Source organism: Pristiophorus japonicus, chromosome 7 (assembly GCF_044704955.1).
Source record: "Pristiophorus japonicus isolate sPriJap1 chromosome 7, sPriJap1.hap1, whole genome shotgun sequence".
In the NCBI taxonomy this organism is placed as follows: domain Eukaryota; kingdom Metazoa; phylum Chordata; class Chondrichthyes; family Pristiophoridae; genus Pristiophorus; species Pristiophorus japonicus.
The window spans coordinates 23,264,563-23,292,256 of NC_091983.1; the positions used below are offsets into that span (position 1 = coordinate 23,264,563).

The 27,694-nt window shown below is 46.0% G+C and overlaps 1 protein-coding gene across 1 annotated transcript in view; it reads left to right on the forward strand.

Annotated features, from left to right (window-relative positions):
- LOC139266569 (protein eyes shut homolog) overlaps positions 1 to 27,694 on the forward strand; it is a 341,043-nt gene that overhangs the window by 88,016 nt on the left and 225,333 nt on the right. Inside the window, exon 6 of the mRNA XM_070884164.1 lies at positions 10,452 to 10,711. Coding sequence (XP_070740265.1) covers positions 10,452 to 10,711 — 260 coding nt within the window. The remainder of the gene's footprint in view (positions 1 to 10,451; positions 10,712 to 27,694) is intronic.

Genomic DNA, 27,694 nt, shown 5'->3' on the forward strand with positions numbered 1-27,694 from the left:
GAGTGCATTTGCGATGGTTTCTTAGAACAATACACTGTGGAACCAATCAGGGAACAGGCTATTTTAGATCTGTAACGTGTAATGAGACAGGATTATTTAATGATCTCATAGTAAAGGATCCTATAGGAAAGAGTGATCATAGCATGTTCGAATTTCAAATTCAGTTTTACGGTGAGAAATCTGGGTCTCAAACTTGTGTCCTGAACTTAGATAAAGGCAATAACAAAGGTATGAAGACAAAGTTGGCTAAAGTGAACAGGGAAAATAAATTAAATTGTAAGATGGTAGATAAGCAGTGGCAGACATTTAAGGAGAAATTACATAACTCTCAGCAAAGGTATATTTCAGTGAGAAAGAAAGGACCCGAAATTGGTGGACTTATCATCCGCTGCCGCCGAGTTTTCTCAGCGGTCTCCCAGGTTTCTGGGCGGTCTCCCCTCCGAGCGAGTTTGGTGGAGGCCTCCCGCTGGCGGGGAGAGAAGACTGCTAGGTACTGTGCGCTGGCGTGCGCCGACGTGCGCCACCCAGACGAGTACTCCCGCCCACTGCTTTGCCAGTTTTGTCCGGGCGGTCCTCCGCTCCAGCAGGGGAAAAGACTACCACATGGAGGTAGGTCTGACCTCAAGGGTAAGTATGAAGACCTGCAAAAAATCCACTTCTTTTCTTTATTTTTTTTGCAGGGATTCAGGTGGATAGGGTCCCCTGAAAGATTTTGAGTGTTTTTTTTAATGTTTTGAACATTTTTTATTTCATCAATTCCCCCCCTCTCCCTGGGCCCGACACAATCCTCAGCGGTACTTTGCCAAGGATTGCATTTGCCGCCGAGAATGGGAGCTACTGCTCGCTGCCACCCTGAATCAGTTCCAGTGCATAAGTCCCATTTTTGCCAGTGGACGGTCTTTCCCAGATTTTTCCATGAAATTTCCGTCCAAAGTACCGTCAGGATCTCAGCGGTCGTTTGGACGGTAATTGGGCAGAACTCAGCTTTCGCCAATTTCGGGCCCAAAAACTTTAAGGGAAGAATGAACCATGGCTAATTAAGGAAGTTAAGGATGGTATCAAATTGAAAACAAAGGCATACAATGTTGCGAAGTTTAGTGTCAGGCCAGAGGATTGGGAAAGTTTTAGAAATCAGCAAAGGACGACTAAAAAAATAATGAGAGAAAAGATAGATTTTGAGAGTAAACTGGCAAGAAATATAAAAACAGACAATAAGAACTTCTACAGGTATATAAAAAGGAAGAGAGTAACTAAAGTAAATGTTGGTCCCTTAGAGAATGAGACTGGGAAATTAATAATGGGAAACTGGGAAATGACAGAGACTTTGAACAAATATTTTACATCGGTATTCATGGTAGAAGACACAAAAACATCCCAATAATAATAGATAATCAGGGGCTATGGGGGGGGGGGAGGGGGAATTAAAACAATCACTCAGAAAAGGTACTGGGAAAACTAATGGAATAAAGATGGAGAAGTACCCTGGACCTGATGGCCTGCATCCTAGAATCTTAAAAGAAGTGGCTGCAGAGATAGTGGATGCATTGGTTGTAATCTACCAAAATTCCCTGGTTTCTGGAGAGGTCACAGTGGATTGAAAAACCGCAAATGTAATACCCCCAGTCATGATAGGAGGGAGACAGAAAGCAGGAAACTATAGGCCAGTTAGCCTAACATATCTCATTGGGAAAATGCTGGAGTCCATCATTAAGGAAGTAGTAGCAGGACATTTAGAAAATCATAATGTTGTCAAACAGAGTCAGCATTGTTTTATGAAAGGGAACTCATGTTTGACAAATTTGCTGGAGTTCTTTGAGGATGTAACGAGCAGGGTAGATAAAAGGAACCAGTAGATATAGTGTATTTGGATTTCCAGAGTCATTCGATAAGGTGCCACATAAAAGGTTACTGCACAAGTTAAGAGCTCATGGGGTTGGAGATAATATATTAGCATGTATGGAGGAAACAGAGAGTCGGGATATATGGGTCATTTTCAAGTTGGGAAACTGTAACTAGAGATCAGTACTGGGGCCTCAACTATTTACAATCTATATTAATGATTTGGATGAAGGAACAGAGTGTAATGTAGCCAAAATTTGCTGATGATACAAATATAGGTGGGAAAGCATGTTGTAAAAAGGACACAGAATCTGCAAAGGGATATAGACAGGCTAATTGAGTGGGCAAAAAATTACAGATGGAGTATAATGTGGGAAAATGTGAGGTTATCCACTTTGGTAGGAAGAATAAAAAGCAAGTTATTATTTAAACGGAGAGAGACTACAAAATGTTACAGGACAGAGGGATCTGGGGGTCCTTGTGCATGAAACACAACAAGTTAGTATACAGTTACAGCAAGTAATTAGGAAGGCAAATGGAATGTTGGCCTTTATTACAAGGGGAATGGAGTATAAAAGCGGAGAAGTCCTGCTACAACTATACAGGGTATTGGTGAGGCCACATCTGGAGTACTGTGTACAGTTTTCATCTCCTTATTTAAGGAGAGATATACTTGCATTGGAGACAGTTCAGAGAAGGTTCAATAGGTTGGTTTCTGAGATGAAGGGGTTGTCTTATGAAGAAAGGTTGAGCAGGTTGGGCCTACACTTATTGGAATTTAGAAGAATGAGAGGTGATCTTATTGAAACGTATAAGAGTCTGAGGGGGCTTGACAGTGTAGATGCAGAGAGGATGTTTCTCCTCATGGAGGAATCTAGAACTGGAGAGCATTGTTTCAGAATAAGGGTTCACCCATTTAAAATGGAGATGAGGAGGAATTTCTTCTCTGAGGGTCGTAAATCTGTAGAATTCTCTACCCCAGAGAGCGGTGGAGGCTGGGTCATTCAATATATAAGGTGGAGATAAACAGATTTTTGAATAACACGCATGTCAAGGGTTATGGGGAACTGGCAGGGAAGTGGAGTTGAGACCAAGATCAGATCAGCCATAATCTTATTGAATGGCGGAGCAGGCTCGAGGGGCCAAATGGCCTACTCCTGTTCCTATTTCTCACCATTCACTGCAACTCACCTAGCAAATAAAGATTTCACTGTTTGACAGCACATTAACAGAAACTTCACATGAATATTTTCTAAAACACAAGTGCCTACCCTTGTGTGCTGTTAGTTGGCATGATTGGAGTGGGATGAGTTTGAGAGTGAGGAGTGGCTAGTGAGATGGGGATGTTATAATGTAGAGAGAGGGATGGGTGGAGGTGCAAAGTCAGTTGGTGTACGTAAGGACGTGCAGGAGTAGGGTAGGGAAGGCAGAGTGATGGGGATGTGATGAGTGGCACAGCAGGATGAAGTTGAGTGTGGTTTTGCAGTAACGTTTCACGATCTACTGAGATGATTGAAAGGTTTGTGCCACTGCAGCCTGGTCCTCCTGATTACATCCCCGTTTGTGCCCTCCTGTGCAATGTGCAACCAGGCTGCGTTGGTGTCCTGCCGATGTCTCTTCTGCCTATGGGAAGGGAAGAGGACCTCCTTTTTTGCTGTAACACCCTCCATAAGCATATAGAGGGAGTCATGGGAGAGCCTGGCTGCAGCCGTGCACCTTTGTGCAGTGCTTATCAGTGTTTGCAGCACCTCATCATCATCATAGGCGGTCCCTTTTATCGAGGGTGTCTTGCTTCCACGCCAAAAAAGGATGAGTTCACAGGTGTTCCAATGAAAGACCTAATATTCCAGGTCCCGCACTACATGCAGAAGGGTGGATGATGCCTGTGCGTGGACTTTTTTAACGTGAGGTGGCCGTTGCACACCAGACACCACACGTGCTTGACAGGGGCCACACAGGTCTTGGTCCAGTGACAAGGATTAACCAAGATGACTGGAGACCAGCTCGGCTGCATGGACCTAGTGCGCGCACATGTTGCAGTGTGGGCTGGCCCGTATAGTCAGTCGATAAGTCTACGCACACCATGGAGCCCATCATTGCCAGTGTGCAGGCGATGCTGGGCTTCCAGATTGTCCGTGCGGATGCCGCAACCTGCAGGTGATGTGTCAGCTGCTATTTCAGCACAGGCTTGAGGGAATGAGCGCATCGGTGCTGGATTGGAGAGGAAAGCTGTGGCCCTGAAAGCTTGGAATACTCTTATGCACTCTGGGCAACAGGCCACGGAACGTCTTACTGCTGTCATGGAGCATCAAACTGCTGCTTTGTCTGCTGGCTTTGAGACTTTGGCTGCTCTCTCATGCAGTCTCAGCTTGATGCCACCCGACACCTCAGTGTTGCGTTCGCGGCTGGGTCCACCACGGGTCACGGGAGGCCTCCCTCAGCTTGGTGGTGGTGGTAATGTGCTGCCTCCGGGGAGTGACTCAGGCTCCTCGGACTAGGATCCTGATGATGCGCTCTCTCATGATCACACCATTACTGGCCCCAGACCTGCCACTCTGCCAGTGCCTCCACACATGGCCTCGCTCGAGCCAAGCCAGACTGAACCCTCCCAGGAGGGTGGTGACCAGTCTGTACCCGACCCTTCCAGGCCCAAAGGTGGCCGAGGACATCCGAGAAGGACATCTGTAGCTCCGACACAAGAACCACAGCAGCTTTCCCAGACCCATGAGGCAGGCATACGGGAGACACTTCGGTATAGTAGTAGGATAGGCACGTGTAAGAGGTGCTATAAGGAGATGCACAAGGGTGAGAAATGATGTTATTTTCTTGTACTGTTTTTTGCTCTGTTGTCTTTTTGCACTGACTTGCATCATGTTCTAAATCTTTATTTTTTGCACATATTTCAGGGCAGGTGTTTCATTTGAGAGTGGGCAATTCTTTGTGAAGACACTCATTGGGATGGCCATGGAAAATAGGAGCTGAAGGGTCATATGGGGATGAGATTATGTGAATCGAGCAGCAATCAGACGTCTCTGCACCTCCCTTGCAGAGTTGCGATGGCGGCGACGCCTCCTGCCTGGGTGGCGACAGGGATCCTCCTCCTCCTTCTCCGCCTCCTCCTCCTCTACCTCCTCCTGCGCCTCCTCCTCATCAGGTGGTACTGCTGGTTCGAGCTCCAGCAGCTGGCCCCTCATGAAGGCCAGGTTGTGCAGCATGCAGCAGACAGACCTCCACAATTGTGGAGACCTGTGCAGGAGAGTACTGCAATGTGGTACCAGACCGGTCCAGGCATCGGAACCTCAGCTTGAGGATACCAATGCAGTGCTCGATGATGCACCTGGTGCCAGAATGCGTGTCATTGTAGGCATGCTCGGCTGCTGTCCTGGGGTCCTCAAGTTGAGTCAGCAGCCAAGTGGACAGGGGATATCCCTTGTCCCCAAGCAGCCATCCATAATCCTGATTTGGCCTGGTGAAGAGGGCGGGAACACTGGTCTGGCCCAGAATGAAGGAATCGTGGCTGCTGCCTGAATACCTGGCATCAACAGCCAGGATCCTATGCTGGTGTCATCATCATCATCACAGGCAGTCCCGCGAAATCGAGAACGACTTGCTTCCACTCTAAAAGTGAGTTCTCAGGTGACTGAACAGTCCAATACGGGAATTACAGTCTCTGTCACAGGTGGGACAGACAATCATTGGAGGAAAGGGTGGGTGGGACTGGTTTGCCGCACGCTCTTTCTGCTGCCTGCGCATTTTTTCTTTATGCTCTCGCCGACGAGACTCGAGGTGATCAACGCCCTCCCGGATGCTCTTCCTCACTTAGGGCGGTCTTTGGCCTGTGACTCCCAGGTGTCGATGGGAATGTTGCAATTAATCAAGGAAACTTTGAGGGTTTCCTTGAAACATTCCCTCTGCCCACCTGGGCCTCACTTGCGGTGTAGGAATTCTGAGTAGAGCGCTTGCTTTGGGAGTCTTGGGTCAGGCATGCGAACACTGTGGCCCGCCCAACGGAGCTGGTCGAGTGTGGTCAGTGCTTCGATACTGGGGATGTTGGCCTGATCGAGCACACTGACATTGGTGCATCTGTCCTCCCAGGGGATTTGCAGGATCCTGCGAAGACATTTTTGGTGGTATTTCTCCAGTGATTTGAGGTGTCTACTGTATATGGTCCATGTCTCTGAGCCATACAGGAGAGCGGGTATCACTACAGCCCTGTAGACCATAAGCTTCGTGCCAGATTTGAGGGCCTGATCTTCAAACACACTCTTCCTCAGGCGGCCAAAGGCTGCGCTGGCTCACTGGAGGTGGTGTTGAACCTTGTCGTCGATATCTGCCCTGCTGATAATAGGCTCCTGATGTATGGAAAGTGGTCCACGTTGTCCAGTGCCGTGCTGTGGATCTTGGTGACTGGGGGGCAGTGCTGTGTGGTGGAGTCAGGTTGGTGGAGGACCTTTGTCTTACGGATATTTAATGTAAGGCCCATGCTTTTGTATGCCTCGGTGAAGATGTTGACGATGACTTGGAGTTCAGCCTCTGCGTGCAGACGCAAGCGTCATCCGCGTACTGTAGGTCGGCAACAGAGGATGGGACGGTCTTGGATCTAGCCTGGAGAGAACAAAAGTTGAACAGGTTCCCACTGGTTCTATAGTTTAGTTCCACTCGTGGCTTGCATGTCGTCGCGGAGCAAACTTTTGGGGGCAACCGAAATGGAGGAGGATACTCCATAGTCCCTCGCGGTTAACAGGGTCAAAGGCCTTTGTAAGGTCAAAGAAGGCCATGTACAAGGGTCCGTGCATTTCTCTTGCAGTTGTCAACTCGTAAAGATCATGTCCATTGTACCCCGTGAAGGACAGAATCTGCACTATGACTCCGGGGGGAGCTCCTCAGCCACAGAGAAGACAGTTGAGGATTATTCTTCCCATTGGCTGACAACGGGGAGATTCCTCTGTGGTTGCTGCAGTCGGACTTGTCCCCTTTTTTAAAGATGGTCACGATTACTGCATCTCTGAGAGCCCCTGGCATGCTCTCCTCCTTCCAGATTCATGCCAATAGTGCCTCTCCGCCATACTTTAGTGCCTCAGCGGGGATTCCATCCGCTCCCGATGCCTTGTTATTCTTGAGCTGATGGATGGCCTTTTCTACCTCATGCAGGGCTGGAGTTTTGCTGAGATGGTGGCGAGTAGCATGCTGCGGGATGGAGTCAAGGACACTCGTGTCAAAGGCAGAGTCTCGGTTGAGGGGATCTTCAAATTGTTGCTTCCAGTGGGTCCTGACTGCCTCGGTGTCCTTGATGAGTGTCTCCGCGTTCTTGGCCAGCAGTGGGGTGGGGCTGGGGTGCTTGGGCCGTAGGTGGACTTGACTGCGGTGAAGAATCCTCGCACATCATGGCTGTCGGCCAGCTGCTGAATCTCCTGTGCTTTCTCCACCCACCATCTATTCTTCAGGTCGCGGGTTTTTTGTTGGTCCTCGGTCTTAAACCATTTGTAAAGCTGCTTTGCTGCTCCTGCGTTGGGTTGTTGTTTTAGGTTCACACTGGTGTGTGCAGTCTATGGCACCCTGCACCCTGGGGAACCATGCAATCCTGACAAATCCGGCCTGCCGCTCCACCTGCTTATCCCTGGTCATCGGAAATGAGATATAGTCCACTCTTCTCCTATACAGAGCATCGGAGCGATGGGCAGAGAATTGGGAGATGTTCGAGATGTCTGCAGTCGCGCACTGGAAAGACCCTGTAGCATAAAAATTGAGAGCTATGGTGACCTTGGTCCTGAGTTTTGTGTGACGCTGCAGATCTTGGTGCAGGACGTTGCACAGTTCCCTCAGTACGTCCTTTCTAAATCTGAGCTTTCGCAAGCATTGCTCATCACTGAACTCCAAGAAGGAGAACTGACATCGGCAGACTCTGTGACCCTTTGACAGTAGGGCCTCCTTCCCCCAGGTCTGTGCTGAACACCTCCCATGGCAGCTGGCTGATCGCTCTCTCCCTGTTCCTCCTCATGGCCGGGAGCCTCTGCAGGCTGTTGCTGGCAAGACTCCTGGCCCAGTATGTGGTGCGGGGGGCTCAGCGTACCTGACCCTCCTCCTCACGCCATCTTCCTCCTGGCCACCCTCTCTACGTGGAGGTCGGCGCCCATCTGCAGGCCCTTCTGGATGTTGGGCAGCCATGGATGCTTCCTCCCTTGCCCGCTGCCTCTCTACCCGTTGCTAACAGTGCCGCCTTCTCCTGCGTACCGCCCTGCATCTCACAAGGTGGACAAAGCGTTCCCCTGCCAACACTGAGCCCATTCTGTGTGAAGGCCGGACCCTGAACAGCAGGCCTCTGTGGAGCACAGAATGAGGCCTACAGGCCTCCACTAATCAGTGAGAGCTAAAAGACTTCAAAACTCTCCAAAAGTGATGAACATGTTAACCAAATGAGCACAAAGCAACAGAAAAAGTTGTCACCAAAAATACCCGATTGCGGTAATCCTCCTTTCACCTCCTCCAGCAGTGTCGAGTAGCACGACAAAGTGTACCAACCCAAAAAGCTGGCGGAGACACTGTCCAACAAACAGCTCTGTTTTTTATGGTGAATTTGGGTGATGTGGCTGTGTAGCAGCGGCGCGCACCCTGATGACATCAGTACGGTCGCAAGCCCCATATCGTGGTGGAAGTCGGCGGCTTACGGCGAAAGTGCGTCGCGGAGGCCAATCGACCGGAACGAGGCGGCCACTCGATTTGCTGAATGGCCGCCGAAAACCCGCGGTGACGGTCCTTCCCGGGACCCTGAATTTCGGCCCCAATAGATTTTGTTTGCTACAAAGTAGATTGTTTGCTGTGAGTCCCCGCCCTGCCTCAAACTCACCGGGTGAAACAGTGGTGTCAATACCCACTTCGCAAAAAATATCCAGAATAGACTTTCCACTGAAATATTGAACTTTCCTGGGATTGTTGACCTCAAATAGAATTCCCACAATCTCTGTGACAACGTTAATATGAACTGCAGATGTACCATAGCAAAATGAGGGGGACAAATAACTTATTAAATGTGAATATATTGTTTTCACTGCCCTGCAAGATGGTAATGAGAGGAAATAAATCAAAAAATATATCAAACGGGAGGTTAGAAAGAAACATTCTTTATACTGAAGATTTGTGTCTTCACTATCTGGGTTATAATCTGGTGGAGTGTAAGGCCCACCTGATTTTCATTCCAAAGGTGGGCAAACCCTTCTGCCACATTAACCACCTAGGGGGCACTGATAAATATCTATCTCAGGGTGGTTAGAGTGTGGAACTCACTGTCACAAACCATTGTGGAAGCAGAATCCAGCAATTATTTTCAAAGGGAAGTGAATAGTTGGTTGAAAAGGGGGGAACATTAGAGTGTTTTTGGAATGAGCAGGACAGTCGGATTACACTAGGTGCAGGGAAAACAATCCCTAAAGCACAAAAATAAACACTTAATCACAATCTTAGATCATCAACAGGGGACATTCATTTTGGGATTGCCAAGGCCTTGGAGAGGGTGCAGAGAGGATTTACTAAACTGATACCAGGGATGAAAGACTTCGGTTACGAGGAGAGACGAGTAAAGCTGGGATTGTTCTCCTCAGAGCAGAGAAGGTTAAGGGGAGATTTAATGGAGGTGCTCAAAGGGTTTTGATATTTTGATTGAGTAAATAAGGAGAAACGCTATCTGCAGGTAGGAGGGTCAGTAGCCAGAGGACGCAGATTTAAGGTAATTGCCAAATGGGGAGATGAGGTGATTTTCTTTTTAAACAGCGCGTCGTTATGATTTGGAATGCACTGCCTGAAAGGGTGGTGGAAGCAGATTCAATAGTAACTTTCAAAAGGAAATTGGATAAATACTTGAAAAGAAAATAATAGCAGGGCTACGGGAAAAGAGCAGGGGGAGTGGGACTAATTGGAGAGCTTTCTCAAAGAGCCAGCACAGGCACACTGAGTCGAATGGCCTCCATCTGATTCTATGATTTGAACCTCAATCTCTTTTTTATAAATAAGTTCATTTTTCTTGTGAATTATTGTCAATTTGTCACTCCAGTAACATTGCAATTAGGTTAGTGTAGTTACCGTATGCAGCAAGCAGTCAAATCATTGCTGCTATCTCCTGATATAGACAATAGAAGTAATGTTTGTGCCATTTGGGCATATGTACCTGAAAATGACAATGTCATCAATGGGAGTGTTTGAGTTAAAACCGCACTGAAGAGAACAGTTTGGGCATTTGTTAAATGATATAGGTCCTCTGTTCCAGATGAAGATTTTAATTGAAAAAAAGAAGCATACATTTTGTACTCAGTTTGCAGCCAACGAGCGTTCGAGCTTTTGAACAATGCATCCTTTTAGTGCTTAATGGAGTAAAAAACAAACCCTAATGTTTTTATGCTATCTTTAGATTGAAATGTTTTGTCTTCCATTGCTAAATTAAATATCGGCGAAGCTTCTCAATTGCAGTGTGGTGTCCGAGGTATTTCATACGAGCTCCATTTTAGTAAGGTTGCATGAGCGGTCGGAACATTTAAGAGTTATTGTACGGGACTGCAGTACGGCTATCCGTTGCCGAGTGATTTGTTGAACTAACAATCATTATTTTTAATATGTTTTGACAGCTGCATGTGCAGCCCAGGCTGGAGAGGGTCAGACTGCACAGAGGACGTGAATGAATGTGATTCCAATCCCTGCTGGAATGGTGCCACCTGCCGTGAACCTGCCGTCCCCGGGAAATTCGACTGCATCTGCCCTCCATTCTTCACTGGCAACCTGTGTGAGCAGCAGTATGACCCCTGTGACTTCCCGTACAATCCCTGCCGGAGCAACTCCACCTGTATCACACAAAGCAACGGGACTGCACTCTGCATGTGCCAGCTGGGTGAGAAGCAATTATTGTTCAGGCGGACGAGTATCAATCGAGAAAATGATGGCGTGGGAGAATTTCCCTTTGTATTTGATTCCTAACCGGGTTAAAAAAAATACACGTAGATGTGCTAAGAAACTAGCAAGTAACTATGCTTCACCGACAATTGTTTTTAGAGGTATAACAAAGGGCAATTTGTCTAATGCAGCACAAGAGTGATTTATTTTCTCCTGGGCCTGGATTGTCCTGCACATTCTGACCTGGAAATTTTATGGCACTCGCTCGTTTTTCAGGCGCAAAAACGGACGCCTAAGCATCCAATATAGTGCGTGGGGTGTGCATGCTCAATATGAGCTGGAGGTGCGCCATTTTGGTAAAGGCAGAAAAAGTGATGTCTGTGGCTCATCTCCCAATCGCCCCACCCCTCACCTTCTGATTGTTTCTCCACTTCATTCAGGATAGCACAGATGAATACGTGGCTTGAGCAGTGGTGCAGCAGGGAGGGATTCAAATTCCTGGGGCATTGGAACCGGTTCTGGGGGAGGTGGGACCAGTACAAACTGGACGGTCTGCACCTGGGCAGGACCGGAACCAATGTCCTAGGGGGAGTGTTTGCTAGTGCTGTTGGGGAGGAGTTAAACTAATATGGCAGGGGGATGGGAACCTATGCAGGGAGACAGAGGGAGACAAAAAGGAGGCAAAAGCAAAAGACAGAAAGGAGATGAAGAAAAGTGGAGGGCAGAGAAACCCAAGGCAAAGAACAAAAAGGGCCACTGTACAGCAAAATTCTAAAAGGACAAAGGGTGTTAAAAAAACAAGCCTGAAGGCTTTGTGTCTTAATGCAAGGAGTATCCGCAATAAGGTGGATGAATTAACTGTGCAAATAGATGTTAACAAATATGACGTGGTTGGGATTACGGAGACGTGGCTCCAGGATGATCAGGGCTGGGAACTCAACATCAGGGGTATTCAACATTCAGGAAGGATAGAATAAAAGGAAAAGGAGGTGGGGTAGCATTGCTGGTTAAAGAGGAGATTAATGCAATAGTTAGGAAAGACATTAGCTTGGATGATGTGGAATCTATATGGGTAGAGCTGCAGAACACTAAAGGGCAAAAAACGTTAGTGGGAGTTGTGTACAGACCTCCAAACAGTAGTAGTGATGTTGGGGAGGGCATCAAACAGGAAATTAGGAGTGCATGCAATAAAGGTGCAGCAGTTATAATGGGTGACTTTAATATGCACATAGATTGGGCTAGCCAAACTGGAAGCAATACGGTGGAGGAGGATTTCCTGGAGTGCATAAGGGATGGTTTTCTAGACCAATATGTCGAGGAACCAACTAGGGGGGAGGCCATCTTAGACTGGGTGTTGTGTAATGAGAGAGGATTAATTAGCAATCTCATTGTGCGAGGCACCTTGGGGAAGAGTGACCATAATATGGTGGAATTCTGCATTAGGATGGAGAATGAAACAGTTAATTCAGAGACCATGGTCCAGAACTTAAAGAAGGGTAACTTTGAAGGTATGAAGTGTGAATTGGCTAAGATAGATTGGCGAATGATACTTAAGGGGTTGACAGTGGATGGGCAATGGCAGACATTTAGAGACCGCATGGATGAATTACAACAATTGTACATTCCTGTCTGGCGTAAAAATAAAAAAGGGAAGGTGGCTCAACCGTGGTTATCTAGGGAAATCAGGGATAGTATTAAAGTCAAGGAAGTGGCATACAAATTGGGCAGAAATAGCAGCGAACCTGGGGACTGGGAGAAATTTAGAACTCAGCAGAGGAGGACAAAGGGTTTGATTAGGGCAGGGAAGAAGCTTGCAGGGAACATTAAGGCGGATTGCAAAAGTTTCTATAGGTATGTAAAGAGAAAAAGGTTAGTAAAGACAAACGTAGGTCCCCTGCAGTCAGAATCAGGGGAAGTCATAACGGGGAACAAAGAAATGGCAGACCAATTGAACAAGTACTTTGGTTCAGTATTCACTAAGGAGGACACAAACAACCTTCCGGATATAAAAGGGGTCAGAGGGTCTAGTAAGGAGGAGGAACTGAGGGAAATCTTTATTAGTCGGGAAATTGTGTTGGGGAAATTGATGGGATTGAAGGCCGATAAATCCCCAGGGCCTGATGGACTGCATCCCAGAGTACTTAAGGAGGTGGCCTTGGAAATAGCGGATGCATTGACAGTCATTTTCCAACATTCCATTGACTCTGGATCAGTTCCTATCGAGTGGAGGGTAGCCAATGTAACCCCACTTTTTAAAAAAGGAGGGAGAGAGAAAGCAGGTAATTATAGACCGGTCAGCCTGACCTCAGTAGTGGGTAAAATGATGGAATCAATTATTAAGGATGTCATAGCAGCGCATTTGGAAAATGGTGACATGATAGGTCCAAGTCAGCATGGATTTGTGAGAGGGAAATCATGCTTGACAAATCTTCTGGAATTTTTTGAGGATGTTTCCAGTAAAGTGGACAAAGGAGAACCAGTTGATGTGGTATATTTGGACTTTCAGAAGGCTTTCGACAAGGTCCTACACAGGAGATTAATGTGCAAAGTTAGAGCACATGGGATTGGGGGTAGTGTGCTGACGTGGATTGAGAACTGGTTGTCAGACAGGAAGCAAAGAGTAGGAGTAAATGGGTACTTTTCAGAATGGCAGGCAGTGACTAGTGGGGTACCGCAGGGTTCTGTGCTGGGGCCCCAGCTGTTCACATTGTACATTAATGATTTAGACGAGGAGATTAAATGTAGTATCTCCAAATTTGCGGATGACACTAAGTTGGGTGGCAGTGTGAGCTGCGAGGAGGATGCTATGAGGCTGCAGAGTGACTTGGATAGGTTAGGTGAGTGGGCAAATGCGTGGCAGATGAAGTATAATGTGGATAAATGTGAGGTTATCCACTTTGGTGGTAAAAACAGAGAGACAGACTATTATCTGAATGGTGACAGATTAGGAAAAGGGGAGGTGCAACGAGACCTGGGTGTCATGGTACATCAGTCACTGAAGGTTGGCATGCAGGTACAGCAGGCGGTTAAGAAAGCAAATGGCATGTTGGCCTTCATAGCGAGGGGATTTGAGTACAGGGGCAGGGAGGTGTTGCTACAGTTGTACAGGACCTTGGTGAGGCCACACCTGGAGTATTGTGTACAGTTTTGGTCTCCTAACTTGAGGAAGGACATTCTTGCTATTGAGGGAGTGCAGCGAAGATTCACCAGACTGATTCCCGGGATGGTGGGACTGACCTATCAAGAAAGACTGGATCAACTGGGCTTGTATTCACTGGAGTTCAGAAGAGTGAGTGGGGACCTCATAGAAACGTTTAAATTCTGACGGGTTTGGACAGGTTGGATGCAGGAAGAATGTTCCCAATGTTGGGGAAGTCCAGAACCAGGGGTCACAGTCTAAGGATAAGGGGTAAGCCATTTAGGACCGAGATGCGGAGAAACTTCTTCACCCAGAGAGTGGTGAACCTGTGGAATTCTCTACTACAGAAAATAGTTGAGGCCAATTCACTAAATATATTCAAAAGGGAGTTCGATGAAGTCCTTACTACTCGGGGGATCAAGGGGTATGGTGAGAAAGCAGGAATGGGGTTCTGAAGTTTCATGTTCAGCCATGAACTCATTGAATGGCGGTGCAGGCTAGAAGGGCTGAATGGCCTGCTCCTGCACCTATTTTCTATTTTTCTATCTACCTGACGCCCGCTGTCAGCAACACAGCAGCTCAGGGATATTCGCAGGCAGCTCATGGAAATGAGAACCCAAGGCCCCACCATTGAGTATGCCTCGGGCCCATCTGTTCCGACTCGGGGATCGTTCCCCGTGCCGCTGATAGCCAACTTCTAGTCCTCTGTTTTTCTTTCTTTCTATCTTCAAAACATTTTTTTTTGAACTAACAAACCAGAGGCCCCTGAGCCCTTGCTGAAACATCTTTAATTTGTTTCATTACAGAGTAGTCATCTTGGGGCATCTGAATTAATAGATGCACCGCTAAAACGTTTGCCTAATAGAAATTCTCATTCTGCTTTAAACTCTATCTAATATTTTCAATCTAGTTTCACAAAAATGGTCTCATCAGCTGAGATAATGGGCTCAATATTCCCCAAAGCTGTTTTTTGGCATACTTGAAGAGTTGCACACGTTTTTTTTTGAGTCCAAGTATGCCAAAAAAAATCTTACAAGTTTCCCCATTTGATTCCTCCATTTTGGCGCTGTCTAGCCTGTTGCTTAGTTTCAGGGGTGGAGCCTTGATCTGCGCCAAAAAGATCGGGTCGCCACGGTAACCAGGGACACAATGCGGGCTGAGGCTGGAAAATGACACTTACAGCCAGCTCACAGCAACCTGCACAAGCACATTACAACAACTTACCAAGCACAAGCACATTAAACATTGCAGCAACTTACCTCCATTAAATTATTAAAGTCCCCAGCCCCCCCCATTCCAGTTCCGGTCCCCACACCTATCCCTGGCCGAATGGCCTCCTCCCTCCTGGCCCCCACACCTATCCCTGGCCGACTACCCTCCAGGTCCCCACACGTATCCCTGGCCGAATGCCCTCCCGGTCCCCACACGTATCCCTGGCCGAATGCCCTCCTGGCCCCCACACCTATCCCTGGCCAAATACCCTCCCGGTCCCCACACGTATCCCTGGCCGAATGCCCTCCCGGTCCCCACACCTATCCCAGGCTGAACAGCCTCCTCCCTCCTGGTCCCCACTCCTAACTATCCCCAAAAGGCTTTGCCCCCCCCTCTCTCCCACTCTCACCTCTCCTGCTGCTGATTTCCGGGCATCTGCTGCGCAGATTTACTTACCTGCACCGATTTTCTTAACTCACCAAAAGGTTTTTCCACAGACGTCACATACGCCAGCCTAAGAAGAACTTGAGTAACTCTGAGCTGGCCAAACTTGCCTAACTGGCCAGATTTGGCGTGGGTGGCAGGTTATGCCCTTTTTGACTCAAAAAAAAAATGAACCTAAAAAAATCGTAACTGAGTGCAAATTGATTGGGGAAACTTGTATTTTTTAACTTAGGCCAAAAAAAGCGGCGTGCGCCAAAAAAACAGCGCAAATCACTGCGGAAAATTGAGCACTATGTTCCCATTTGATACAAACACAGAGACACTGTGGACATTTGAGCTGATTCACATTAGTCTGTATGGCCAAGTCCTGTTCCTTAGATACATCAACCCTACTAATGTCTCAAATGTGTTAATGCTGCATCAAGCTTCAATCAATCCAAAAGCAAGAATGAGCTTGCATTTATATAGAGCCTTTCAGAACCTCACGATGTCCCAAAGTGCATTACAGCCAATTAAATACTTTTGAAGTGTAGTCTCTGTGGTAATGTAGGAAAAACATGGCAGCCAATTTGCTCACAGCAAGATCCTATAAACAGTTTTGTGATGATGACTAGTAAATCTGTTCTAGTGATGTTGGTTGAGAGATAAGCCCAATGAGGAAGGAGGCATTGCTGGATCTGGTTATGGGGAATGAAGTAGGTCAAGTGGAGCAAGTGTCAGTAGGGTAAGATTTAGGGACCAGTGATCATAGTATCATGGGGTTTAGATTAGCTAAAGGTCAGGGAGCAACCTTGAGTAAAAATACTTGATCGGAGGAAGGCAAATTTCAGTGGGATGAGAATGGATGTGGTCCGGGTAAATTAGAATCAAAGATTGCCAGGCAAAACTGTAGTGTAACAATGGGCTGCCTTTAAAGAGGAAATAGTTCAGGTACAGTCGAGATATATTCCCACTGGAGGCAAATTTAGGGCAACTAAAGTCAGAGATCCCTGGATGGTGAAAGAGAAAGAAAGTAAGATGAAGTAGAGAAAGAGCATGTGTGACAGATGTCAGGCCGAGAATACATCTGAGAATCAGGCTAAATGTAGAAAGTTCAGAGGAGGAGTGAAAAAGAAAATAAGAGGGACAAAGGGAGAGTATGAGAATAGACGGGCAGCTAACCTACAAGGTAATCTAAAAGTTTCCTATCGGCATATAAATAGTAAACGGGTAGTAAGAGGAGGGGTGGGGCTGATTAGGGACCAAAAAGAGACCTGGAGGCAGAGGGTATGGATGAGCAACTAAATTCGTACTTTGCATCTGTCTTCACCAAGGAAGAGGATGCTGCAATAGACATAGTAAAGGAGAATGTAGAGGAGATACTGGATGGGATAAGAATTGATAAAGATGAGGGACTAGAAAGGCTGGCTGCACTTAAAGTAGATAAGTCACCAGGACCGGATGGGATGCATCCTTGGACACTGAGAGAAGTGAAGGAAGAAATCGCAGAGGTACTGGCCATAACCTTCCAATCCTCCTTAGAAACAGGGATGGTGCCTGAGGACTGGAGAATTGCAAATGTTACACCCCTGTTCAAAAAAGGGTGTAAAGATAAACCCAGCAATTACAGGCCAGTCAGTTTAATCTCAGTAGTGCGGAAGCTTTTAGAAACAATAATCCGGGAGAAAATTAACAGTAACTTGGATAAGTGTGGATTAATTAAAGAAAGCCAGCACGGATTTGTTAAAGGCAAATCATGTTCAACCAACTTAATTGAATTTTTTGATGAGGTAACAGAGAGGGTTGATGAGGGCAATGCAGTTGATGTGGTGTACATGGATTTCCAAAAAGCGTTCGACAAAGTGCCACATAATAGGCTTGGCAGCAAAGCTGAAGCCCATGGAATAAAAGGGACAGTGGCAGCATGGATATGAAATTGGCTAAGTGACAGGAAACAGAATAGTGGTGAATGGGTGTTTCTCGGACTGGAGGAAGGTATACAGCGGTGTTCCCTATGAGTCAGTACTAGGACCACTGCTTTTCTTGATATATATTAATGATTTGGACTTGGGTGTACAGGGCAGAATTTTATAATTTGCAGATGACACAAAACTTGGAAGTATATTGAACAGTGAGGAGGATAGAGTTCAAGAAGACTTAGACAGGCTGCTGGAATGGGCAGACCCAATGGCAGATGAAATTTAAGGCAGAAAAGTATGAAGTGATACATTTTGGTAGAATGAGGAGAGGCAATATAAACTAACGGGTACACTCCTAAAGCGGGTGCATGAACAGAGAGACCTGGGGGCTATATGTGCACAAATCGTTGAAGTTGGCAGGCCAGGTTGAGAAAGTGGTTAAAAAAGCATATGGGATCCCGGCTTCATGCAATAGAGGTATAGAGTACAAAAGCATGTAAATTATGATGAACCTGTATAAAATACTGGTTTGGCCTCAACTGGAGTATTGTGTCCAATTCTGGACACTGCACTTTAGGAAGGACGTGAAGGCCTTAGAGAGCGTGCAAAAAAGATTTATGAGAATGATTCCAGATTTGAGGGACTTCAGTTATGAGGACACAGATTTAGGGTGATTGGCAGAAGAACCAAAGGGGACATAAGAAGATGTTTTTTTACATAGCGTGTGGTTAGAATCTGGAATGTACCACCTGAAAATGTGGTGGCAGTAGACTCAATCGTTGCTTTCGAAAGTGAGTTGGATAAGAACCTGAAAGAAAAGAAATTGCAGTGCCACAGGGAAATGGCTAACTGAGGTCCTCTGGCAAAGAGCTGGCATGGGCTCAACGGGTGGAATGGCCTTCTTCCATGCTGTAACCATTCTATGATTCTATGATTTTATGATAAATATTGGCCAGGACACCAGGGAAAATTCCCCTGCTCTTCAAAATAGTGTCATGGGATCTTTTCCGTCCACCTGAGATGGCAGACTGGGCGTCGGTTTAACATCGCATCCGAAAGATAGCAAGGGAACAGTCACATAGTGGTTATGTTTCTGCACCAGTAATCCAGTAGGCCTGGACCACTGATCCAGAGATACGAGTTCAAATGCCACCACGGCAACTCAAGAAGTTAAATAAATCTGGAATAAAAAGCTTGTATCTGTAATGGTGACCATCGGATTGTCGTACAAACCCATCTGGTTACCTAATGCGCTTTAGGGAAGGAAATCTGCTGTCCTTACCCAGTTTGGTCTATCTATGACTCCAGACCTACAGTAATGTGGTTGACTCTTAACTGTCCTCTGAAATGGCCTAACAAACCACTACAGAAAACAATAATAAGAATAAAACTGAACGGACCACCTGGCATTGACTTTGGCACCCTTCAGACATGATAACAGCATACCCAGCCCCGTTGACCCTGCAAGATCCTCCTCACTGACATAAGAACATAAGAATATAAGAAATAGGAACAGGAGTAGGCCATACGGCCCTTCAAGCCTGCTTCGCCATTCAATAAGATCATGGCTGATCTGATCATGGACTCAGCTCCACTTCCCTGCCCGTTCCCCATAACCCCTTATCCCCTTATCATTTAAGAAATTGTCTATTTCTGTCCTGATTTATTCAATGACCCAGCTTCCACAGCTCTCTGAGGCAGCGAATTCCACAGATTTACAATCCTCTTGAGAGAAGAAATTTCTCCTCATCTCAGTTTTAAATGGGCGGCCCCTTATTCTAAGTTCATGACCTCTAGTTCGAGTCTCCCCCATCAGTGGAAATATCCTCTCTGCATCCACCTTGTCAAGCCCCCTCATAATCTTATACGTTTCAATAAGATCACCTCTCATTCTTCTGAATTCCAACGAGTAGAGGCCCAACCTACTCAACCTTTCCTCATAAGTCAACTCCCTCATCTCCAGAATCAACCTAGTGAACCTTCTCTGAACTGCCTCCAAAGCAAGTATATCCTTTCGTAAGTATGGAAACCAAAACTCCACGCAGTATTCCAGCTGTGGCCTCACCAATACCCTGTATAGCTGTAGCAAGACTTCCCTGCTTTTATGCTCCATCCCCTTTGCAATAAAGGCCAAGATTCCATTGGCCTTCCTGATCACCTGCTGTTCCTGCATACTATCCTTTTGTGTTTCATGCACAAGTACCCCTAGGTCCCGCTGTACTGCAGCACTTTGCAATCTTTCTCCATTTAAATAATAACTTGCTCTTTGATTTTTTCTGCCAAAGTGCATGACCTCACACTTTCCAACATTATACTCCATCTGCCAAATTTTTGCCCACTCACCTAGCCTGTCTATGTCCTTTTGCAGATTTTTTCTGTCCTCCTCACACATTGCTTTTCCTCCCATCTTTGTATCATCAGCAAACTTGGCTACTCAGTCCCTTCTTCCAAATCGTTAATATAGATTGTAAATAGTGGGGTCCCAGCACTGATCTCTGCGGCACCCCACTATTTACTGGTTGCCAACCAGAGAATGAACCATTTATCCCGACTCTCTGTTTTCTGTTAGTTAGCCAATCCTCTATCCATGCTAATATATTACCCCCAAGCTTGTGAACTTTTATCTTGTGCAGTAACCTTTTATGTGGCACCTTGTCAAATGCCTTCTGTAAGTCCAAAAACATCACACGCACTGGTTCCCCTTTCTCCACCCTGTTCGTTACATCCTCAAAGAATTCCAGCAAATTTGTCAAACATGACTTCCTCTTCGTAAATCCATGCTGACTCTGCCTGACTGAATTTTGCTTTTCCAAATGTCCTGCTACTGCTTCTTTAATAATGGACTCCAACATTTTCCCAACCACAGATGTTAGGCTAACTGGTCTATAGTTTCCTGCTTTTTTGTCTGCCTCCTTTTTTAAATAGGGGCGTTACATTTGCAGTTTTCCAATCTGCTGGGACCTCCCCAGATTCTAGGGAATTTTGGTAAATTACCACCAATGCATCCACAATCTCTGCCACTACTTCTCTTAAGATCCTAGGATGCAAGCCATTACGTCCAGGGGATTTATCTGCCTTTAGTCCCATTATCTTACTGAGTACCAACTCCTTAGTGATTGTGATTATGTTAAGTTCTTCCTTCCCCTATAGCCCCATGACTATCCACTGTTGGAATATTGTTAGTGTCCTCTACCATAAAGACTGATACAAAATATTTGTTTCGAGTTTCTCCCATCTCCATGTTCCCCATTGCTAATTCCCCGGTCTCGTCCTCTAAGGGACCAACATTTACTTTAGCCACTCTTTTCCTTTTTATATACCTATAGAAACTCTTGCTATCTGTTTTTATATTTTGTGCTAGTTTATTTCATAGTCTATCTTCCCTTTCTTAATCATTTTTTAGACATTCTTTGCTGGCTTTTAAAAGCTTCCCAGTCTTCTATCCTCCCACTTGTTTTAGTCACTATGTATGCCCTTGTTTTTAATTGGATACCGTCCTTTATTTCTTTAGTTAGCCACATCTGGGGACTTGTGTCAAAATTGGGCGAGCTATCCCACAGACTAGTCGAGCAAAGCCTGACGTAGTCATACTCACAGAATCATACCTTTCTGCCAATGTCCCATCCTCCTCCATCCATACCCTGGGTATGTTCTGTCCCACCGGCAGGACTGACCCACAAGAGGTGGCGGCACAGTAGTATGCAGTCAGGAGGGAGTGGCACTGGGAGTCCTCAACATTGACTCTGGACCTCATTGAAGTCTCATGGCTTCAGGTTAAACTTGGGCAATGAAACTTCCTGCTGATTACCACTTACTGCCCTCCCTCAGCTGATGAAGCAGTACTCCTCCATGTTGAACACCACTTGGAAGACGCACTGAGTGCAGCAAGGACACAGAATGACCTCTGGGTGTAGTGGCTCGGTAGCTCGGTAGCACCACTACTGACCGAGCTGGCTGAGTTCTGAAGGACATAGCTGCCAGACTGGGCTGCAGCAGGTGGTAACTGAACCAACATGAGGATAAAACTTACTTGAGCTCATCCTCACCAATCTACTAGTCACAGATGCCTCTGTCTATGACCACATTGGTAGCAGTGACCATCTCACAGTCCTTGTGGAGACGAAGTCCTGTCTTAACATTGAGGGCATTCATGTTGTATGGCATTACCACTGTGATAAATGGGATAGATTCAGAACAGATCTAGCAGCTCAAAATGGGAATTCATGAGGCGCTGTGGGCCATCAGCAGCAGCAGAATTATATTCCCCTACGATCTGTAACCTCATGGCCCGACATACCATCAAACCAGGGGACCAACTTTTTTGAACAGCTACCAACTTTGGTTCAATGAGGAGTGCAGAAGAGCATGCCAGAAGCAGCATCAGGCGTACCTAAAATGATCTTCCGCCAGAAGTGCCGAGTGGATGATCCATATCGATCTCCTCCTGACGTCCCCACCATTGCAGAAGTCAGTCTTCAGCCAATTCGATTCACTCCACGTGGTATCAAGAAACGGCTGAGCGCACTGGATACAGCAAAGGCTATGGGCCCTGACAACATCCCAGTTGTCGTGCTGAAGACGTGCTCCAGAACTAGCCGTGCCTCTAGCCAAGCTGTTCCAGTATAGCTACAACAGTGGTATCTACACGACAATGTGGAAAACTGCCCATGTATGTCTTGTCCACAAAAAGCAAGACAAATCCAATCCAGCCTATTTGGGATGCTCAGTTTGGTGAGAGTGATTGCCCTTGACACCAAGGCAGCATTTAACAGAGTGTGGCATCAAGGAGCCCTAGTAAAATTGAAGACAATGGGAATCAGAGGGGAAACTCTCCATTGGCTAGAGTCTGTCTGGAGTCATACCTATCACAAAGGAAAATGGCTGTGGTTTTTGGAGGCCAATCCTCTCAGCCCCTGGACATTGCTGCAGCAGTTCCTCAGGGCAGTGTCCTAGGCCCAACCATCTTCAGCTGCTTCATCAATGACTTTCCCTCCATCATTAGGTCAGAAGTGGGGATGTTCGCTGATGATTGCACAGTTCCATTCACAACTCCCCAAATAATGAAGCATTCCAGGCCCGCGTGCAGCAAGACCTGGATGACATTCAGGCTTGGACTGATGTGTGGCGCGAATGTTGCTTGCCACTTAAGAGCCAGGCAATGATTTTCTCCAACAAGAGAGAGTCTAACCACCACTCCTTGACATTCAACGGCATAACCATCACCGAATCCCCCACTATCAACATCCTGGGGCTCACCATTGACCACAAACTGGACCAGCCACACAAATATTGTGGCACAAGAGCGGGTCAGAGGCTAGGTATTCTGTGGCAAGTGTCTCACCTCCTGACTTCCAAAGCCTTTTCGCCACCTACAAGGCACAAGTCAGGAGTGTGATAGAATACTCTCCACTTGCCTGGATGAGTGCAGCTCCAACAACACTGAAGAAGCTCAACACCATCCAGGACAAAGCAGCCTGTTTGATTGGCACCCTATACACCACCTTAAACATTCACTCCCTCCATCACCGGCGCACCGTGGCTGCAGTGTGTACCATCTACAAAATGCACTGCAGCAACTCGCCACGGCTTCTTCGACAGTATCTCCCAAACCCGCGACCTCTACCACCTAGAAGGACAAGGGCTGCAGGTGCATGGGAACACCATCATCTGCAAGTTCCTCTCCAAGTTGCATACCATCCTGACTTGGAAATACATCGCCTTCCTTCATTGTCACTGGGTCAAAATCCTGGAACTCCCTCTCTAACAGCACTGTGGGAGAACCTTCACCTCACGGACTGCAGCAGTTCAAGAAGATGGTTCACCACCTTCTCAAGAGGAATTAGGGATGGGTAACCAATGCTGACCTTGGCAGCGACATATCCCAGGAGCGAATTTTTAAAAACCTACGATAGTACAGCACTCCCTCAGTATTGCAGTGGAGCATCAGCCTAGATTACTCGAGGATTTTAAAAGAGGCAGAAAACCATTGTCCCCTAATTATGCGCCCCCCCCCCCCACTCTAAAATTGTGGCCCCACCCGATTAGGGTAACTTCTGACTATCTAACTTTATTTCTATTTGGCTTTAACACAAAAGCACAGCCACACAATCTCTTTGTACTGTGTTATAATTGCTGCAACACAGAAGCATTGCAGCAAAATAAACCTCTGAGCCACAGACTGAAGCTGGAAAGGGAGCAGAATGCCAAATGCCTGCAGTTCACCACAAATAATGAAGCTCTGCCGACATTTCAGGGAACTATCAGAATAATATTAAATAGTCATAAACATTTCATTAACTTGCAAAATTCATATCATCCTAAATAGAGTATATCATGAGTTGCATGAATACAACTTAATTTTCCCCAAAATTTGAATAGTATTACAACCTGCCATAAAGTAAAGGTCGGTAAGTAATATATTGTGTGTGCTTGTACTATAATGAGGCATGTTTATATTTGAGTTAGTCAGGGCACTGCTTTTGTATTTTTTTCATTTCCAGTTACGGTAGTTATCTCATCAGTGATGTCGAGAATCATTGCTCAGATAATAATGTTCTTTTGAAAAGAGTTTACAGAGAACAGTGCTGTTTCACTATGACTGGAAATAAATTATTCTGCAAGCACTAAAGGCTACGAGATCATTGCATTTTATAATGGGAATTTTCATATGTCTTGTAGACTAAAATTTCCACATCTATTGAATGTACGTTTTTATGCAATTTCTGCATAATGTCAGTCCCGCCAACACTTCTTCATCACAATTTTCCAACACGGCAACAAATATGTAAATTTATGCAGAAAACGCACCTTCGAATTTCATAGAATTTGGATCAAAAGCAGCTAAGTTATTGAAATTTTCAACTTGAAGGTGATACTCCGGGTTCTGTCATTTCTTTTGCTGCAAAAGTGTTGGTTCAATGTCACGGTTTTTAAAAAAAAGCTGTCTTCTTCTTAAATTTGCCCCAGTAAAGCTTTAGAGGCAGTCTTTTAAAATCTGGCCTTTCTAAAGAGTCTCAAATAAACCCGCAAATAAGTTTAAAAAGAGGGCATAAAAGAAAATTGGGAAAGATTGGTGTCTTATTTAATGTATTTCCTTTTTGGTCCCTTCATCTGTTCATTTTGTTCCGGCGCGGACACAATGGGCCGAAATGGCCTCCTTCCTTGCTGTAAAATTAAATTACTCTATGATCTATTACGCTTGCACTGTCTGAGAAAAGAGGTCGTGTGATCGGTATTAGTGCTGAGTTGCATTGGCACAGATCAGAATAGTGCTCAGATTGTGCACTGTGCTCATCTCTCAAGTGAACAAGTGGAAGAGAAGCTTGCTGTCTCAGCCCTGTTTAAGCATCACGTGCTGAGGATCCTGGTGCAATTGACCCACTCTTCTTCCCTTAAATCCATTACAGCCATAGAAGTTTACAGCACAGAAAGAGGCCGTTTTGCCAACCATGTCTGTATCAGCTCTTTGCTAAAGCAATCCAAAACTTAATACCAATGACTTGCTCTCAACTATGGTTCAACTATTAGAGTCTTCACTGTCAGAATTCGGGGTGAATCATCCTGCCTTGGTGTTGATCTGTACACAGGTCAACTGCTCAGTGAAAAATTGGTTCATAACTTTTGTCTCTTCTTGGGCTGGTTTGGGCAACAATTTAGAAGCTTACCCTACTCTGACTTTAAATAAGTCACAGACTCTTCCAACTGAAGACTGAAGCCATTGTTTGCTGTCTCGCCACAAACCCTGCTCTATTACATAAGAACATAAGAAATGGGAGCAGGAGTAGGCCATACGGCCCCTCGAGCCTGCTCCGCCATTTAATACGATCATGGCTGATCCGATCATGGACCCAGCTCCACTTCCCTGCCCGCTCCCCACAACCCCTTATTCCCTTATCAGTTACGAAACTGTCTAACCCTGACTTAAATTTATTCACTGACACAGCTTCCACAGCTCTCTGAGGCAGCGAATTCCACAGTTTTACAACCCTCTGAGAGAATAAATTCCTTCACATCTCAGTTTTAAATGGGCGGCCCATTATTCTAAGATTATGTCCCTGATTTCATCCACTCTCATGGCCACTCAGTCAGGCGACACCGAACCATTCATAACTGTGTCATTGAACCATTCATACCTGTGGCACCAAACCATTCGTAACCTCAGCCCCAAACCATTCGTAACCACTGCACCAAACCATTCATAACTGTATCACCAAACCATTCATAACTGTATCACCAAACCATTCATAACCACTGCACCAAACCATTCATAACTGTATCACCAAACCATTCATAACTGTATCACCAAACCATTCATAACCACTGCACCAAACCATTCATAACCTCACCTCCAAACCATTCATAACCACTGTACCATACAATTCATAACCATGGCACCCTGTTGACCCCTGAATTAAGCTTAAAATTACTTATTTCCACCTCCATAACATAGACTGCCATAGGTGACCAACAGGAAGAGCAGTGGAAGGAAGGTAGTGCAGGGGTCCCCTGCGGTCATCTCCCTGCAAAACAGATAAACCATTTTGGCGAATGTTTGGGGGGGATGACTCATCAGGGGGGAGCAGCAGCAGCCAAATTCATGGCACCGTCGGTGGCTCTGCTGCACAGGAGGGCATGAAAAAGAATGGGAGAGCTATAGTGGTAGGGGATTCTATTTTAAGGGGAATAGATAGACGTTTCTGAGGTCGCAATCGAGACTCCAGGATGGTATGTTGCCTCTCTGGTGCAAGGGTCAAGGATGTTTCGGAGCGGCCGCAGGACATTTTTAAGGGGAAGGGTGAACAGCCAGTTGTCGTGGTGTAGATAGGTGCCAACGATATAGGTAAAAAATAGAATGAGGTCCTACAAGACGAATTTAGGGAGCTAGGAACTAAATTAAAAAGTAGGACCTCAAAGGTAGTAATCTCAGGATTGCTACCAGTGCCACGTGCTAGTCAGAATAAGAATTGCAGGATAGTTAAGAGGAATACGTGGCTTGAGGAGTGTTGCAGAAGGGAGGGATTCAAATTCCTGGGACATTGGAACCGGTTCTGGCGGAGGTGGGACCAGTACAAACTGGATGGACTGCACCTGGGCAGGACCGGAATCAATGTCCAAGGCGCAGTGTTTACTAGTGCTGTTGGGGAGGGGTTAAACTAATATGGCAGGGGGATGGGAACCTGTGCAGGGAGTCAGAGGAAAGTAGAATGGGGGCAGAAGCAAAAGATAGAAAGAAGAAAAGTAAAAGTGGAGGGCAGAGAAACACAAGACAAAAAGCAAAAAGGGCCACATTACAGCAAAATTCTAAAGGGGCAAAGTGTGTTAAAAAGACAAGCCTGAAGACTGTGTGCCTCAATGCGAGGATATTCGTAATAAGGTGGATGAATTAACTGCGCAGGCAACAAGTAACGAATATGATATCATTGGCATTACGGAGACTTGGCTCCAGGGTGACCAAGGCTGGGAACTCAACATCCAGGGGTATTCAACATTCAGGAAGGATAGACAGAAAGGAAAAGGAGGTGAGGTGGTGTTGCTGGTTAAAGAGGAAATTAATGCAATAGTAAGGAAGGATATCAGCTTGGATGATGTGGAATCGGTATGGGTGGAGCTACGGAATACCAAAGGGCAGAAAACGTGAGTGGGAGTTGTGTACAGACCACCAAATAGTAGTAGTGAGGTTGGGGACAGCATCAAACAAGAAATTAGGGATGCGTGCAATAAAGGTACAGCAGTTATCATGTGCGACTTTAATCTACATATAGATTGGGCTAACCAAACTGGTAGCAATGCGGTGGAGGAGGTTTTGTGGAGTGTATTAGGGATGGTTTTCCAGACCAATATGTCGAGGAACCAACTAGAGGGCTGGCCATCCCCCGAGACTGGGTGATGTGTAATGAGAAAGGACTAATTAGCAATCTTGTTCTGTGAGGCCCCTTGGGGAAGAGTGACCATAATATGGTAGAATCCTTTATTAAGATGGAGAGTGACACAGTTAATTCAGATTAGGGTCCTGAACTTAAGGAAAGGTAATTTTGATAGTATGAGACATGAATTGATTGGCAAATGATACTTAAAGGGTTGACGGTGGATAGGCAATGGCAAACATTTAAAAATCATGTGGATGAACTTCAACAATTGTACATCCCTATCTGAAGTAAAAATAAAATGGGGAAGGTGGCTCAACCGTGGCAAACAAGGGAAATTAAGGATAGTGTTAAATCCAAGAAAGAGGCATATAAATTGACCAGAAAAAGCAGAAAACCTGAGGACTGGGAGAATTTTATAATTC